This window comes from Antedon mediterranea, chromosome 8 (assembly GCF_964355755.1).
Source record: "Antedon mediterranea chromosome 8, ecAntMedi1.1, whole genome shotgun sequence".
Classification (NCBI taxonomy): Eukaryota; Metazoa; Echinodermata; class Crinoidea; order Comatulida; family Antedonidae; genus Antedon; species Antedon mediterranea.
The window spans coordinates 10330966-10348194 of NC_092677.1; the positions used below are offsets into that span (position 1 = coordinate 10330966).

A 17229-nucleotide genomic window follows, 5' to 3' on the forward strand; every position below is an offset into this window, starting at 1 on the left:
CTTCCGCTTTCCAGCAACCTGAGTCACGTATTTTATTTACGATTCCTCAATAGGCCTATATTTTTTCGTTATATGGACTTTCTTCCTTGTTAAACTCAACTCAATCAATTATTAGGGGAAAAACGGGGAAAAAATATTTTTTCACTTACAAAATGACAAAACCCGTCGCTGGAATGCCAAAACTGCTTTCAAGTTTACATTTGTATTCGATCCAATTTTTAGTCGCGTGGACGCGACTCTATAGTTCACTATGTCGGTCGGTCTGTCTGTCGGTCCGGTATCACTATGCGTTTTAGCACGCGACTTATGGCTGTTGGCCTTGTTGGTTTTAAAAATAACTATTATGTGACATTAAAATGGCATATTCAACACAAAGTTTTGTAAGAATTATTTTGTCGGGGGGACGGCAATACATCATTAACTCTAGTTAACAACAAAAACTCTTCTTCCTCAATTAAAAATTGTAAACAAATGTCTTATTTCTCTTTCGCATGCCTTACCTTAATAAAAAGGTTATTACATTTCCCACAATTTATGTTTGACATGAACAATAACAACGTATCCTAAACGCGGGGGTGGATCGGATTTGGAAAACATTTAACATAAATTTAAGTTAAAAAAATTTATAAATGACACTTTCAGTTTCATAAACTAGAATAATAAAATAAATTATGTAAACAAAATCTCATCTGTTCACTTTATTTGCATTGAAACTATTAGAATGGACAGCAGAATGATAATAATATGATAATATGATACATTTTATCCATCAATTGGTTTGTGTTTGTAAATATTTACAGTACAAAACATTAATTTTATGCACCAAAGTCTAAACTTAGAAGTTTGTATAACTTGTATAAAGACTAATCGTTGCCATTACCGTAATTTTCTTTATGAAAGTGATACTGTAGCCTTCTTGGGATGGGATTGATTGAACCAACAAAGAGGAAATGTCACTGACGCTCCAAAAAGCAACTTAAAAGTTCTCCGCAAATGTGAAAAAACACAGGTCACCCGCAAATCTTTTGTCTTCCCCACCCCCTCCTTTTTTTAAATATTTATTTCTAACAATTACTTCTTTTTTAGTACTGGTTTCCGTTTTAAAGTGGCCCTGACCGAAGGAAATGCAGTTAAAAATGTTAACCATACAGATAGGCTGACCAGAAGATGTTAGCAAAGTCCAAATATTCTTTGTGCAATCTAGTAGTACATCTTTCGAGACGAGTAGGGGGTTACCCCGGTATAATAGTACATCACAGCCACTGATCATAACTGGGCCCTCTTGGAGACCAGTCTTTGACTGAAGAGGTCGCCCAGAATAAATAAAACATTTTAATTCAATCTTGCAGTTTCTACCCTGCATCTGCTACCTAGTATTTTGCTACATTGAATTTGATACCCTTTTAACCCCTCATTTGGATATATGTGTGATCGGTTATAACTTATACGGATTTCCCAGAAACTTGCCGATATCACAATTTGAGAACAAAAACTACTTACTAACGAAATCCTGGTTTTGTTTGTATTCACATACCTACCAGGTAAAAACAAGTATTTTTTGTGATTAGCTTAAACATCCGTTTGGAAACTTTTTATATTGTTTTTGTTTTGATGTTGTGAAATATCGATACAGGTATATGATTACCAATTCTTTTATTTCTTTCGTTTCTTCCTTTTTTAGTTAATAATATTTCATTTACAGAGGCCTACTTGACCAACACAGGTATAAAATGGTGTGCGATCTGAATTAAAAATTAGATTTTTATCTCTCATCTCATTCAGTGTATCTCACATTTCTTGCTCGATTTTCTCCCAAATTTCAATACGTTGTTGTTGAAACAATCCTCTTTCATGAGGCTACTAATTGATTAATAATTATAACAACCAATAATTAATTTAATTTTGCGTATTATGTTATATTTACTGATTGCTAATACCTATCTTTAGAAGTAACCGTATTTATTAGAATAAACACCCCGTTTGGAATATAAAAAAAATTGACATTGACATACATTCTACTATATTATATAAACGCCTTCCTCGAATAAACTCTAAAAAATAAAAAATAAACTCTAAAAACCCTACCTAACAATAAACACCTCGGGGCGTTCATTAGAATAAAACGGTATTTACTTGAGGACACATCTGGAACAGAAGAATATCATGTTTTCATGAATACAGGTATTGATTGATTACAATAATAATGTGTATTTTTTAAAACACATATTTAGCCTTTGTTTATTTTATGGGAAAGTGTCCCCTGAATATTGGTGTTCCAAAGGAGGGCATTCTACTGTCGTGGCTATAAATGTAGTGGCAAAAAGACAGTGCCTATCTAATGGGTTTTCAGAAAAAAGAGCCAAGAGAGATTGTTCACACATCATATTTGTCCAAATTGGAAAAAGCGCAATAATGTTTATTGTACTATAGTTTACTTTTGAACTAAGTACTCAGAACACTTTTTTCGGAACATTCGTAATAATCGGTTTAGGTCTTGTTTTAAATACGAGTTTACGTTTAATAATCGCATTCACTACATAATGAGTCTTGTCCAATTGTTCGGTGGATTGTGCACCTTGACTTTGCGAGTCATTTAATTGGTCTGTCTCCATTTCCAAAGAATCTGATGATTCCTGTCCACGTTGTTTCATCATTACAATAAATGGTTTATCAAGGTTGTGTACTTTTCCATACAAAATATGATGTCCAATTATGAAAATTGGAATGCCCTACAGAAATGGAGAAACAGTTTATTAAGTATTAAGCATCATGATTCATAGAAATACATCTAAAAAGTACTAAAATAAATTACATTATTATATAAAACATATAAACAAATTGTCAAATATTTGTTTAAATTAATCAAGGATTCTATAGCGTTTTTAGAAATATAAACAGGTAGGCCTACTTCGAACTTGCCTGTTTATTAAAATGAAGGTCGCCAATAAAGTTACCCGCCAACTGACATTCGTGTCTGGATTCTAGTCGACCCTGCAGCTCGATAAGCAACCACTCTGGGCAAACATCAACATTTTTCCTATAAATAATAAAACGATCATGTCAACAAATTGGGGCGAATCGACTTGAGGCCACTATCTGTATGTAAAGATGCCGGACTGTTGTGCTGTCGTCGCCAAACCATGCACGATCGATCAGGCCTAAAATTGAATATTGCCATGTTAGGCCTAATATAATTTCTATATTTCAAAATATATTGTATGACATAACAGTACTTGCCCCTTACATTTTCACTACTATCTGTACCATATTTATGAATGTTATTATTTAAAACAAATAAATAAATTGGGCCTAGGCTAGGGACTGGCATATATTTTTCAATTTATCTTTCTGCATTTGAATAGTGTTCAGTTTGAAAGAGTATATAATCGTAAGCATTTTAAACTTTAAATCAACAAAATTGATTGAGTATTTCGAAAGTTATGAATAAAATAAGGTGTAAAAATTTGGCACCATCACTATCCTTTGTTTACATAGGAATCCCCACCCCGCGTTTGTGACCTTGTACACAAATAGTCACTGGGTGAAAATACTACTAAAACACATATAAATACATTTTATGAACATATTTTTAATTAGAAAGTTGATGGTGACAAATATATATTTGCATAATACCACATTTTGTTTGGAAATTGTGTCAAAATCACAAAAATAAGATAAAAAGTACTTATTTTATGTTTACCCTCTCCCCGGACTGCGCGAATGTCCCGGAGGAATACCCCCACCTCAGCCAGGCTGTGTGATGACGTCATCAGGCACTTCGCGGCCTAGAATTGCTTACTCACCTAGCATCAGGTGATTAAAAACCTTTTGTGATCCAATATAGGTGATATTTATGTAAAACCAAAGGCGTACACTGTTAAAATATAAATATATCTAAAATATATAAGCAAAATCCCAAAATATTAGGCATGTTTTCGATTTTTTCTGATTTTACTAACATTTCGAGCCCAAAATAAAATGTCATCGCGAAGACATGTGGGCAAAGGAATTTCAAATTTTTCATCGGAATTTTCCGGAAAAGATCGTACAGTCATTCGTTTTTTCTGAATAGCCAATCAGAGTTCGTAAATTCATGCGCAAGTTGACCCCTTTTTAACAGGTTAAGGGTCACACTTGTCTATTCCCTAAAGATGTCTGCTGCCCTCTAGCGGTTTTGCTAGTCGCTACCTAGGCCTAGCTAGGCATCCCCTCTTCCTCTCCTAGCACGTTTTCTTTTCGCGCGGAAAATTGTAAATAAAGTCGTCTCTAAAATTACGGATGGCAGTGCAAGACTACGTTTTAAAGCACTATTTCAATTAGTTGATTATTATGGTCTTTTCACAATTTTGGCCAATGGTAATAAGGCTTTTATGTACCTTGGACTCGCTTGGACGAACATGCAGCATGCACAAGCACCAAAAAACGTATGATGGATAATCAGTCTATATAGTAAAACGTGTTGTGTCTTTTGTTTTCGGCTGGACCCATTAAATGTAACTTTAAACCTTCAGCGTTAATAACTTGTGTATTCATTTCCTTCCTCTAAACATTAATTAGGTAAAAAATTGTGTTCCTTAGTAGAGCCTAGCTAGTACGGTAGGCTACCACCATGGTCCATGTCGACCGCCACAAAAAGACTAATCTAAGCCAAGCAAGGGCCAAGGCCCTAGCCTAACTAGCTAGTTAGGCCTGGGTGGGTAGGCCAAGTAGGGCATATGACCGGTTCCGGTTGGGCTGCCGACAAGTTGAGCCGCCGGTAATTTCAATGAAACGCCCAGTGCGTCTTTTTTACAACATTTCGCATAGTGATTAGAGTGGTGTCCTAGCTAGTACATAAGTTCATGGTCTTTAGACTTTAGGTTTGTTGTGTCATGAAAATAAATAACATAATACATATAATTACATACTACAATTTTGTTGGTTTGAACTGCCACACAGCAAAAGAAAGTAGTCATATTTAATAATTAAATTGTTTTAATCTTTCAAGGTAAAAATTAAGTGCACTCCATAATATTTTTCTCGCGTCGCACTTACTGTATAATATAGGCCTACCACGTAAGTGAGTATCGATATTCTTCAAATGAGGTTAAATAATTATTATTTTTTATCTACTTTCTTTTAATATCATATTTTATTGTATTTTACAATGTTAATACACAAAATATTTTACTAAAAAACAGTGATTTTATGTAATTATTTTACCGAAAAATGGAATAGGCCTTGTTCATACAACTGCCGTCTGAGGGGGGCAACACGTTTACGTCATTTTTGGCTAAAAACGATCATTTTCGGTGATGTTTTAGGCCTTATATTTTGGAATCTACAAGTCAGATTTTCATAATCATTTCTTTAATTGTAACATTTTTTAATAATATATGCTAAAACCGTGATATATAAACTTTTGAATATATTGTTATCCCTAATATAAATAGAACTTCTAAAAAGAAACGAGCACCGACGAAAGTTAGCATTTGGCGTTTCATAGAAAATAACGTTTTTATGGCGGCGGCTCAACTTGGCCTAATCCCCAAGTAGGAGGCCGATTCTAGGTCGTTCCCTAGTAGAGGCTATAAGCCTTACTGGCTAGCCTACAACAAAACTATACTAAATTTTATATTGTTGCAACTAGCCTAAAACTTGTTATATTTCATGAAATTAAGTAGATATTTTTATTTTATTGTTAATGCTCAATATAGAAAATTGGAATTCATCTAATGACCCATTATTATTGGTGTAAATAATTATTGTAATTTGTTCACAGCTTATTCGTTATGTCTGTGAATCGGGAGCGAAGAAAAAGGTATGATCATGCATACTTGTGCAGTTTTTATGCCCTCTCTTTTTTGGTTATGCTTTCATAATTTGTCTTTGTATTTTACTTTTCAAAATTGTGATGACAGTGTACAGATATTATTTATGTTTATTTGACTTTATTTTAAAAAAAATGATAGTAGGGGAAGAAGGAAGAAATTGGAAGAACCAATGGCAGTTGATGATGAAATATCTCAATTAAAAAGGTAATGTGAACACATGTTTAGTTTATTATCAAAATATACAACAATGACAAATGTGAACACATGTTTTGATATTAAGTTATTATAGGACTGGAACATACAGCAATGCCAATGCCAACACATGTTTTGATATTAAGTTTTTTTTGGACTGGAACATACAGCAATGCCAATGTGATCACATGTTTTGATATTAAGTTTATTATAGAACTGGAACATACAGCAATGACAATGTGAATACATGTCATATAACTTTGATATTAAGTTCATTATAGGACTGGAACATACAGCAATGCCAATGTGATCACATGTTATCTTTATTATACAGCCAACTATATTACTTATGGTCTTGTTTGAGTGTCATATCATGTTAGGTGTGAACTTTGACTTATTATGGTCTGGTGTCCAGCTGCCATTTAGTTAATTATCTATAGTAGATAGTACCTGGTTTGTAGCTATAAATTGGACTATTTGTGATTCTCTTTCCGTCAAAAATAAATGTTCGAATCCATAATTCATGTGGTGTGGTCAATAAATTGACATTGTACAATGTGTTATTGCAGCGAAAGTAGACGAATGAAAAAGAAAATCATAATTGAAGATGAAATGAAAATTAACGATGAAATGACTAATTCAGAAATAAAAAGGTATATTATATTAAATCTTGTGCTGTGAACCATTATTTATTGATCTCTCATAATACAGACTGTATATGAATCTTTAAAATAGTTATGAACAATACATTTTCACAACTATAAAGAATAAAAAGTATAACAGGAGTTTTTGTAGGGTGAGGGTGGGTGTTTCATAATGTTCTTAACTGTATTTTTGTTTAATCCAACTAGTGGTGAAGATGTAAAGGATGGGATATGTACGGTACACAGAGTAAAGTTTTTTGACTATCAGCCCACTGCCATTCACTGCATGGCTTATGATGAAGATAGTGAACGTTTAGCTGTTGTTAGATCTGATGGCGCCATTGAAATATGGAACATGAAACACAATTTTAATCAGGAACGTGTAAGTATTATTAGTGTTTTTCAATGGTTTGAATCTTAGACCCTGTTTCTGCTGCCAAGTAAATACTGTATATAGCACCCAAGAAATATTTTTAGCAGAAACGGGATACTAAAAAATACAATATAAAAAAATACCATATTGTATACCATATTTTAAGTACTTGTAGCAGAAACAACCAACATTGAAAATATTAATTAATAATGAATTATTTCAACTTTGCCTTTTCCATTTAGGTTATACCTGGATCACGAACAAGTAAACTAGACTCCGTAACATGGGTCAAAGGTCGTTTATTCACCACTGGTTTCCAAGGTGACATCACAGAATATGACTTAGTCAAAAACACTGTTAAGGTAAATATTTTAAAGCTCTGTCTACCCTAATGTAATTTGCCCATATATGGACATGATGATAAAAATAATATTTATTTCCACAAATAATAGAGCAAAATATAGAGTAACATAATAAATATACAACCGATAATGAACATAATTAATATAATGCAAGAAAAGAAATATATAAGTGGAAAACGGACACCACAGCAATAGCAGTACAACTAGAACTTCTTCTGAAGGCTACCATATTGGAGTATCACTACCATATGGGCACATCAGATTTTGTTGGAAAAACTGGTTTGATAGTGTAGACAGAGCTTAAGATCTAGTAGCAATTAATTGCATCTGAATACAATATATGTACAATATTTATTGTCATACTGTAGGGCATCAATTATGTTTATTAGTAATGGTTTATTATCCTTTGTGGAATATATCGGGAAAACTACCTATGGGTTTTCCCAAAGAATTAACATATCAGTAATTGATTTGTACTATGAATAAATTTCATGGCTCAGCAATGAATTGGAGCATCTCTTACAATCCGTCTTCCTGGGATTAATACAAATACAATAAGCAAAAAGTTATATCAAAACGATAAAATAAAACAGCCAGAAAAATTAGCAGAGCTTAGGTGACACTAGCCCTTCATCAGTGTAGTGAGAGTACTTAGATAAAATTGAGAATATAAAGCAGGAAAGTGCTGCCTAATGGCAAAAAAAAAAAAACAAAGGAGGCACATGTACCTATTTATAAAATAAAAAATACTTTATTATCAAAGAGTAGCTGAAGAAAAAAACTCATACTACAAAATGTTATAGTTCACATACAAATTAAAGAATTTTATCTAATTTTAATCAAGAAAATGAATTATGCAACGTTTATTATACATTTATGCAACATAAATTTATGTTATTTTTTTTTTTAGTATTCAGTTTTATATGGGAATGCCGCTTGGTGTCTTGCTGCAAACCATGCTGGAACGCTGCTTGCTGTAAGTAATAATATGATTTAAAAATTCAATAACCCAACACCCTTAAACTAACAGTCAATACATTCCAAACACTTGCATATTAAGACCTTGGTCACACTATCATACATCAGTACAAAAACAACTTGCGTGCCCTGAAATATTATATCCAAAATTCCCTAAACATCGTTTAAAGTGTTGTATATACATCTTCACACCTTCAGATAATCAGCATGGTTTATTTTTGTCTTATATAACTGTATAACATAAACCTCTAAAAGGAAGCCTTTGGGATTCTTCTTTTTTTGTACTCTTGGGTGGGGTTCTTTTAAAGATTGCTTTTCCAGACCAAAGAGGAGGGGGTGGGGGAGCTTCTTTTCGAGGTTTTACTGTATTTTACACAAGTTCGAAATTGGTGTTCTTTACATGTTTTATTGTCGTGCGTTGCATACAACCTGTGGAGCGATATTTGAAATTATAAATAGGCCTACTTTTTAGGGAAGTCACAGTTAGTTTCTGGTGTGTTTCTTAAAAATAAACAATTAGACCTTCCGAGCTGAAGAGCCTAAATTTAATTCCAGTTACAGGTGTAATACCCAAAAAGCTTAGTACTGTAGCCGCTTACAGTAGTACTGTTGTAAAGAATTTTCGGTTTCTGATTTTGTGACAATAACATTCTCAATTAAATGAAACCAATTCTTAAACAGCTTACCATATCAATTATTAATTTGGGAATTGGATATTAGTATTGTTATTACTTCTTATTGCCTTTGTTGTTTTATTAAACGATGTTTTACTAATGACAACCCCTCCTCAAAAATATTGATTTTCATTGCATCCGGTGAATTGGTAGTAAAAACTATATTTTTAACAGCTTATAAATGAAAAAAGACCACTTCAATAATTATTTTGATGTTTATTCGCATTGTTTCCAATTCATTCTACTTTTATTCAATGATGTTACATTGTGGAACCCCTCCTCAAAAATATTGATTTCCATTGCATCGAGGAATTTATGTAAAAGTATATTTTTAATAGATAAATGGAAAAACCCACAATTCTTTTTTTGAGAATTTTTATGTGCATTGTTTCCAATTCATATTGCTTCTATTCAACAATGGTCCAATAATGAAAACCCTCCTAAAAAATATTGATTTTATTTATTTATTTTTTTTTATTAAGGCTAATTCTCAGCTACTTGTTTTTGTTCTCATTGCTTTTATTCTATATTCAATAATTTATGCATTCTCATGAAAACCCCTGCTAGAAGTGTTGATTTCTCTGTAGGCGTAAGCGAAATGCTAAATAAACTGTGGACATCCAATGCAAATGAACTGATATGATCTTTTGCTATTTCACACCACTTACAATATCTATGCATACTTGCATTTTTAATCTTATATTATTTTTAACATACTTTTTCGTGCTAATTGTATGGAGCACTAGAGACAATTTTTATCATTTCAGACTGGTAGTGATAATGGTTGCATCCGATTATTTGACCTCACAACCGAGAAGGTGACCTACGACAGAATGCTCAATCCGCAAGACCAACGAATTGTGTCACTTGCATGGCATAAATCTGACGAGATTATTGTTACAGGGTCAATAGATAATATGAAAGTGTGGAATGTTATTACTGGTATGTTTGAACCATCTAGAGGGCGACATAATTTGTAATCAAAACAAATATGTTTTTTAATGCAATTTTGGTTGAGTATACAGTATTTTGAGAATGTCAATGAAAGAAGTAAATATGGTATTTAACTTGGAATATATATATAGACTTAGTGGTTCTTTACTATGAAGGTGGAGGTACTTTAGAGGATTGGCCTGAGGTGGTTTTTATCTTATGATATGTGCTTAAGTCAAGATAGTTAAAAGTGCTTAAGTGAAAAACTGTGACTTTACAACTTCCATTCTTTTTTGTCTTATGGAATGGACATCATCATTTAAGATTTAAGAAAAAATATTTGCTTAGATTATTTTAAAAATTGACTAAAGCAAACCTATTTGACTTAAAACAACATGCTTATTTTAAAAGTGGATTACATTAAACATTAATACAAAAATAATTGATCCAGTAAATTAAAATGAATGATTTTGTTGTAAATATATTACAGGGAATGCAGTTCAGAGGATAACTCTTCAACGCACATTTAAAAAGAAAGAGACGATTGTATGGTGCGTAGCTATCCTTTCGGATCATACCATTGTGAGTGGCGATTCAACTGGCCGTACAATGTTTTGGGATGGCCGTGTCGGAACAATGTTGAAGGTATGAATAAGCACAATTCACAATACTAATTTTGTTTATTTTTAAAAAAGTACTCCTATTCAGATAAAGTAACAAAGGAAAATATATGTTTCAACTCAACCCCACAGCCAACCACCTATTCAGGGTCACCTCTATTAAGGGGACACTTTGTTGTACTGAAGGTGTCTTTTTAAAGGTTCTACTAGAATTTATTTCATATCTTTTGTATATAATTTACTTAGGGTTACACAAGCCACCGGATGGACATTCTCACCATGTGTGTCACCAAAGATGAAACGTCAGTGTTTACGACCGGTGTTGATCCAACCATCGTTCAGTTTACACTTGCAGTGACAGATGATCGACTCGGAACCAAGGCATGGGTCAGAAATAGGCACATAGCATTTGGCCACACCCACGACATCAGGGCTATGGTTATTGCTGGAAACTTTCTTGTATCTGGAGGTAAAGTTTATATCATATGGCAAAGTCCAGTCTAGCTGGAATTATTGAGGTTGATGATAAGAATTTTAAATAATATAGATTTAAAGCCTTTAAAAATATCTGTACACATATTTTTTAAATGACGTTTATTGTTTTTTACGGATATAATTTTGTTGCATTCTCATGAAAACCCCTGCTCAGAAGTGTTGATTTCTCTGTAGGCGTAAGCGGAATGCTAAATAAACTGTGGACATCCAGTGCAAATGAACTTATATGATTATTTGCTATTTCACACCACTTACAAAATATATTTACTAGTAGCATACTACCCGCCACCTTAACAAGCACAGGCCTAATGTCTAAATAGTTTCAAATTTAAAATAGTTTTGCAAACTCTATCTTCCATATGTTCATCTGTTTCAGATTATTTTTATTTTCTCTTTCTGTTGTAGGTCTTGATACCAACTTGGTAACCAACCCAATTGAGGTTTCACCTGGACATTCACAAATACGTGGTCAGATAGAAAAATACAAAAGACTCTACCATGCCTTTCCGCAGGTAATGTAATAAGCCCACCCAAATACCCTCAGGACTGGTAATTCATCAGGCTTTTATATTGCATTCTCATGAAAACCCCTGCTAGAAATGTTGATTTCTGTGCAGGCGTAAGCAGAATGCTAAATAAACTGTGGACATCCAATGCAATTGACCTTATATGATCTTTTGCTATTTCACACCACAAACAATTTCTTAGGCTTTGGTAAACTATTATACAGCGTATGCTGATACAATCAACTGAACAGTAGAGGCCCTAACCATGCATGGTGGGCATCATTGTATGTGGTGAGGGTGGGCCTAGCAGATGGCCTAACACATGTATAGAATGAACAGTAATACGTGATATATAAATGCTATAACTTAAACCTTGTTATTGCTGTTTTTATAATTTTTAAACATTCCATTGTGTTTCATTTTAATTGCTTATTGATTGATCAGTAATTCTAAATGACTTCCTAATTTTTTTTCTTAGAAATCACTGATTAAATGTGCAGGAGAGTCAAAACTTTTACTGTTCCAATATCCGTATCATTTAGAAGTATGGAAGCTAGGATCCACATCTGACGCCACAGGTTAGAACATTCAATTATATTTGATTGATTGTTACTTAATACTTTCAACATGTACTGATAATGGGGCACGTTTTGAACCTAACAAAATGGCCTGTTAGTGAAGTGTCCCCTTAATAGAGGTTGGTCGTAGTGTCTATATTTTATTTCTCCTTGTTCATTTCACAGAAAAGTTTTCTCTTAATTGAGATGTCCCCTGAATAGGTGTGTTCGAATTTCCATTTTAAAGTGGACTAATACAATTTCTTGAATCTATACCATGGTGCATATACAGAAATGAGACTTTCCCTATTTAAATCTGAGGTTATACGATGGATTCTATGGCACACAATTTAATTATTTTTTCTATTCTTACAGATAAAGATGTAGCATCATTGACAGTTTCTGAACAACCATTAAAATTATTAGATATTCTGACAAAGGTAAATATTTGAACATCTGTTATTTTTGCGTCTTAAATTTTTTAATTTTTATTTTTGTACAAAAATGCAATAAATTAGCTGTACATGAGTATAGCCTAAAATTGATGGACTAGAGTAGGACCTATCATTTGGGTCACGATGTTACGTCATGAAGATATGTATAATCGTTTGTATGTATTTTGTGTATTATTGAGGGGCCCTAGCCTTCACTAAAGATGTAAAAAAAATAAATAGATGTCTCTCTATGATAATAATAATAAATACATGCTCTTAAGCTCTGTCTACACTATCAAAGTTTATGTGACAAACAAATTTGATGTGCCCATATATGGACATGATGATGACACTCTTTTTGTCAAACGAATAATTTCGAATGTTTCACCTAGAACTAGTACAGATCCTTTATTTCGTTCTCTCAAATTATTAAAATTAACAGATATTAATATTTTCCAACAATGTTTATTTATTTACAAAAGCCAAAATGCTCTTCTTCCATCTCATCTACGCGATATGTTTTCTCCCAATTATGAATTTCACGGCTATTCCACAAGAATCCTCAATAACCTTCATATTCCTAAACACAAAAAGACTTCTTTTCAACATAATATTAGATTTACTGGACCCAAGATATGGAACTCACTTCCTAACAAAATTACAACTTCCGCAAACAAACATAGCTTCGTCTTTAACACTAAACAATATTTAATACAAAAGTAATTTAATTAATTAGTTATATTCTAGGTATCAGTTTTTATTGTTTTCATATTCCGTTATGGTAATTACTTTATTCCTATATACCATTTATTATTATTTACTAATTTGATTTTAGTTACTTTTTGTTTTTGTTCAGGCACTTTCAACACAAGCTTTTGCTTTCCAGAAATTGTGACTCCTTCATAATGTTGTTTTATTTATTTTGTATATTATGAAGGAAATAAATGTTACTATGAAATGAAATGAAATAGTGTAGACAAAGCTTTATACAATTATGTTATTAAATTGTTTTGTTTTAATATGCAGGGTATTGACCAGATTGTTTGTTCTTCAATAAGTAAAGATGGAGCATGGATTGCATACTCAGATGTACACAGAGTGAAATTATTCCACCTCAATCTTGATGTCCCGTCCCTACAAAAGGTAGCTTATTTTATATTAATATAGATAGATTATTGTCATACTACTCATCATCATTCTCCATCATTATCAATATCATTGTCATCAATATCATTATTACTGTCACTTCATCATCACCATTTTGATATAAAGTTTGCAGTACACCACATATATAGTTTTGAAAAGAACTGTTTAGTTTCTTGACGTTTTGATCAATATACTTTGGTTGTCTTAAGGAGTGATAATGTCAAGGAGTGTGATGATACAAATTATTTAATACAGTAGTGTCTAGGCTAGTTAACAATATAACTTTAGTATAGTATTGTTGCAGGCTTGCCACAGTGAAAGCTAGGCTTAGACTCTAGCGAACGCTGGCAAAGCAGATCTCTAGTCCAGGCCTAGATTTTTGTGGTGGTCGACATCATGCTGGTGGTGGTGGCCAATTTCCAATGGAAGAGTGGGCTCTACTTACTAAGGAACACAATGTTTTTTTACCTTAATGGATTTTGGATTTATATTTATTATTTAATATATTTATAATATATAATAAAATAATCATAATAATAATTGAATATAATATATAAGACAGTATACAGATCCTTGCTGAAATTGTTTCTACATTTCTTTTAAGGTTGCATGTCTGCCAATGCAACTTGGTCCAACACATCATCTTGTCTTCTCTTGTGACTCATCCAAGCTGTTCCTAGCGACAGACTCCTGCTCCGTGCAGGTTCTGTTACTGGACGAAATACAGCCAACACTGCAACATACATTCCATGCGATGGAAAATTCCATTCTGGTATTAGAAGCAGACAGTTCGGGGACGTTTGTTGCTGCAGCAGACGCGGAAGGGAATGTAATTGTCTACAACGTAAATAATTTCAAGGTACAGTTTTCTTCCAACAATGTGTGTAGGCTGTACATTTCTTATTTCCTATTGTCAGTTACATTAACATTGCAAAAAAATGAAATAAAAACACAAAAAACATGACTAGACAACCAGCTTTTGTAATTTTCTACGTTGTTATCCTTGTTTGTTGCACTGTGAACTTACTAAAGTCAAAGTAATATCATAAATATACACAGGAGTAGTGAGTGAACTTAGTTATTAGTACTACATTTTTTAGTGCGTGCAAAATTCAAGCCATCTAATCGTATCTCATGCAATCAAAAGTTGCATTATTCAACCTGAATACTAAAATGTATGCCCATCTACCACTAGCCCGAAAATGCATGACCATCTACCACTAGCCCAAAAATGCACGACTATCTACCACTAACCCAAAAATTCACAAATCATGCACACTGTCTAATGAATTTAAAACCCATGCAGCCATAAATTATAATGATAATACCCTGGATTTATATAGCGCCTGAACAATATTACCCCGGTCATTTTTTGCATCAAACACGTATGGAAGCATACTCCCATAATGCAGCTAGTAATCGGTGCAAAGTTGTGTCTTGATCTAAACCGGGTTCCCATTTATACACCTGGGTGGAGAGAGGCAAACGCAGGTAAAGTATCTTGCCTAAGGATACAAGCAATGCGGCAGAGTTGGATTCAAACCCAGTCTCACGATCATTAGTCCAACACACTGCGCCACACACCCTTACAGATATATATTTTAGCCAAGTCTCATCATCATTTACAGTAGAGTACCATATTGATGCCCCATTGCTAGGTTTTATAATAAATCACCTCCTTATTATATAACCATAGTCATTTATGTGACAAAATATAAGACTAAATTGATAAATGTGTTTTGAATTTGCTGTTATCATTGAAGGAATATTGGTATTAGTCATCCCGGAATTCAATTTGATTTCAAATATAGACACAATTAAGATACCATTACTGAACATAAATTTTCTATATGCCACATCAGACATTATTTATTGTATATCTAAACCCAAGGTCATGTCTAGGTTTACGATAAAAAAAAACCTCTCAAACTTTCTCATATTATGTTGCGCCAATTAATTTAAAATGCAAGATGTGTACATGTGATATTTTATCCAAAATCACCAGACTGTTACGACATCGTAGATTATGTTTCGTCCCAGATGGATAGACGACTATCTTGTATAAAATGTTATTATTTTTTTCCCGTATATGTGCTAGGTTCACTGCCGGTTACCAACGTATGCAAGCCAGCCAAAGGCAGTAGCGTTCAGTCCACATTCTCCAGAGATTTTTGTGGCGTACTCTGATCAAATGGTATGTTTATAAGAATAAGGAATACCCTGATAAAAATAGCTTGGAATTATATCACTTTTTTCTATATTTTGTCTTCTTTTGTAAAATTAATGCATATATATTATATATTCTTTGTCGTACATTTTATTTATAGCGCGCCATTTAAATTATTAGAATAGACTTATTTTTCACATTTTTAACCATTTTAAAGACGAAAAAAATAATTGCAATAGGTCCATATAGTAGTTTCTTCAAAATTCAGATGCCTTTGAAAATGTATCTAAAGCTCTGTCTATGTGACAGAAAATATGATTTGCCCATATATGAACACAATGAGGTCATATCACTATCATATTTGGGCATATCACACTTTGGCAAACTAGTTTGATAGTGTAAACGGAGCTTAATTTATGTCCTCTTGTTTTTAATATGGCACTCATAAGTTTAAAAATTTTAAAACTCTTCTCTTGTTTGTCACAATGCAAAATTAGGTACAGTAAATAAATTAGTTAAATGACTTTTCGATACGTTTTAAAGCTCTGTCTACACTATCAAACTAGTTTGACAAAAAAATATGGTGGTAATTTGCCTAAATATGATAGGAATACGACATCATCATATCCATATATGGGCACATCACAATTGGATTACTGTTATTTTTAGCTTTATGAGTACAACTTAGAACTGAAGTCGTACACTGATTGGAGTAGAAGTTTGCATAGGTGTAAAATACACCATGCTTGGCTGAGAAGACGCCACAAGGTTACTCGTGTTATGTATAGCGCCACCAATCCTAATATTGTGTTCGTTTATGATGTAAACATGTTATGCGCTATCGACAAATCAAAGGTGAGATATAAAACTTTTTTCTCATTAAAAAGTAATATAACATTGGTTTTGTTGTGTATATATATAGCAATTACAGATACCAGGTTTGCGTAGTGTGGATACAATTTTGTGGAAAATCTCTCGAGATTTCACAAGGGGCCTCTGAAAAATAAAACACTGATGAGAGGCCTGTTTTTGTTCCGAGATGTTCAAAGTTATTACTGTGCGTGCATTGCCCTGGTATTAAATCATATTAATCAAATAGCGCGCAACAACGTATTCCCTCCGAGATTTCTCCGGGTTCGTGAAAACGTGTAATATATCGGAAGATCAAACCGGGTTACAAGTTGTACAAATTTATGCAGATGTGAAAAGGGTACAAGTCTCTTCTGAGGCTTAGAGAGTAGGAACAGTCGTGAGTTACAATCCTGACACTAAGACATGATTGAACCTTGGGATTGGAAGGCAAGGACGTTAACCACCAAGCTACAGCAAGTCTTT

General features: G+C 33.1%; 2 protein-coding genes across 8 annotated transcripts in view; one reads left to right on the forward strand and one right to left on the reverse strand.

Annotated features, from left to right (window-relative positions):
* The window catches only part of LOC140057541 (U3 small nucleolar RNA-associated protein 4 homolog), a 64366-nt gene that overhangs the window by 35216 nt on the left and 11921 nt on the right, over positions 1-17229 (forward strand). Inside the window, exons 1-17 of one of the 6 annotated variants that reach the window (XM_072103245.1) lie at positions 4216-4424; positions 5762-5800; positions 5952-6017; positions 6575-6658; positions 6857-7031; positions 7265-7384; positions 8295-8360; positions 9804-9978; positions 10460-10614; positions 10836-11058; positions 11490-11596; positions 12069-12168; positions 12523-12587; positions 13608-13724; positions 14332-14586; positions 15826-15921; positions 16564-16749. In XM_072103245.1, the coding sequence (XP_071959346.1) occupies positions 4330-4424; positions 5762-5800; positions 5952-6017; positions 6575-6658; positions 6857-7031; positions 7265-7384; positions 8295-8360; positions 9804-9978; positions 10460-10614; positions 10836-11058; positions 11490-11596; positions 12069-12168; positions 12523-12587; positions 13608-13724; positions 14332-14586; positions 15826-15921; positions 16564-16749 (2124 nt within the window). In that variant the 5' untranslated portion in view covers positions 4216-4329. Of the gene's footprint in view, positions 1-4215; positions 4558-5761; positions 5801-5951; positions 6018-6574; positions 6659-6856; positions 7032-7264; positions 7385-8294; positions 8361-9803; positions 9979-10459; positions 10615-10835; positions 11059-11489; positions 11597-12068; positions 12169-12522; positions 12588-13607; positions 13725-14331; positions 14587-15825; positions 15922-16563; positions 16750-17229 lie in introns of those variants that run through there. The other 5 variants (XM_072103246.1, XM_072103247.1, XM_072103251.1 and 2 more) reach the window with 5 other exon arrangements.
* On the reverse strand, positions 643-4239 carry LOC140057543 (chromosome transmission fidelity protein 8 homolog). Of its 2 annotated transcripts, XM_072103255.1 has the most exons (4): positions 4189-4239; positions 3245-3309; positions 2920-3037; positions 643-2729 (listed from the first exon to the last, which is right to left on the reverse strand). In XM_072103255.1, the coding sequence occupies exons 2-4, from the start codon at positions 3265-3267 to the stop codon at positions 2451-2453; spliced, it is 420 nt and encodes a 139-aa protein (XP_071959356.1). In that variant the 5' UTR covers positions 3268-3309; positions 4189-4239; the 3' UTR covers positions 643-2450. The 2 variants fall into 2 exon arrangements, with proteins under 2 accessions (XP_071959356.1, XP_071959355.1); XM_072103254.1 differs by lacking the exon at positions 4189-4239 and having other exon boundaries at positions 3245-3640.

Coding starts and splice junctions, on each gene's coding strand:
- LOC140057543 (XM_072103255.1), bottom strand. CDS start 3,267: ATGGTACAGATAGTAGTGAAAAT. Junction 3,038..3,244: donor GTACAGATAGTAGTGAAAAT/GTAAGGGGCAAG, acceptor TATTATTTATAG/GAAAAATGTTGATGTTTGCC. Junction 2,730..2,919: donor ACCTTCATTTTAATAAACAG/GCAAGTTCGAAG, acceptor CCATTTCTGTAG/GGCATTCCAATTTTCATAAT.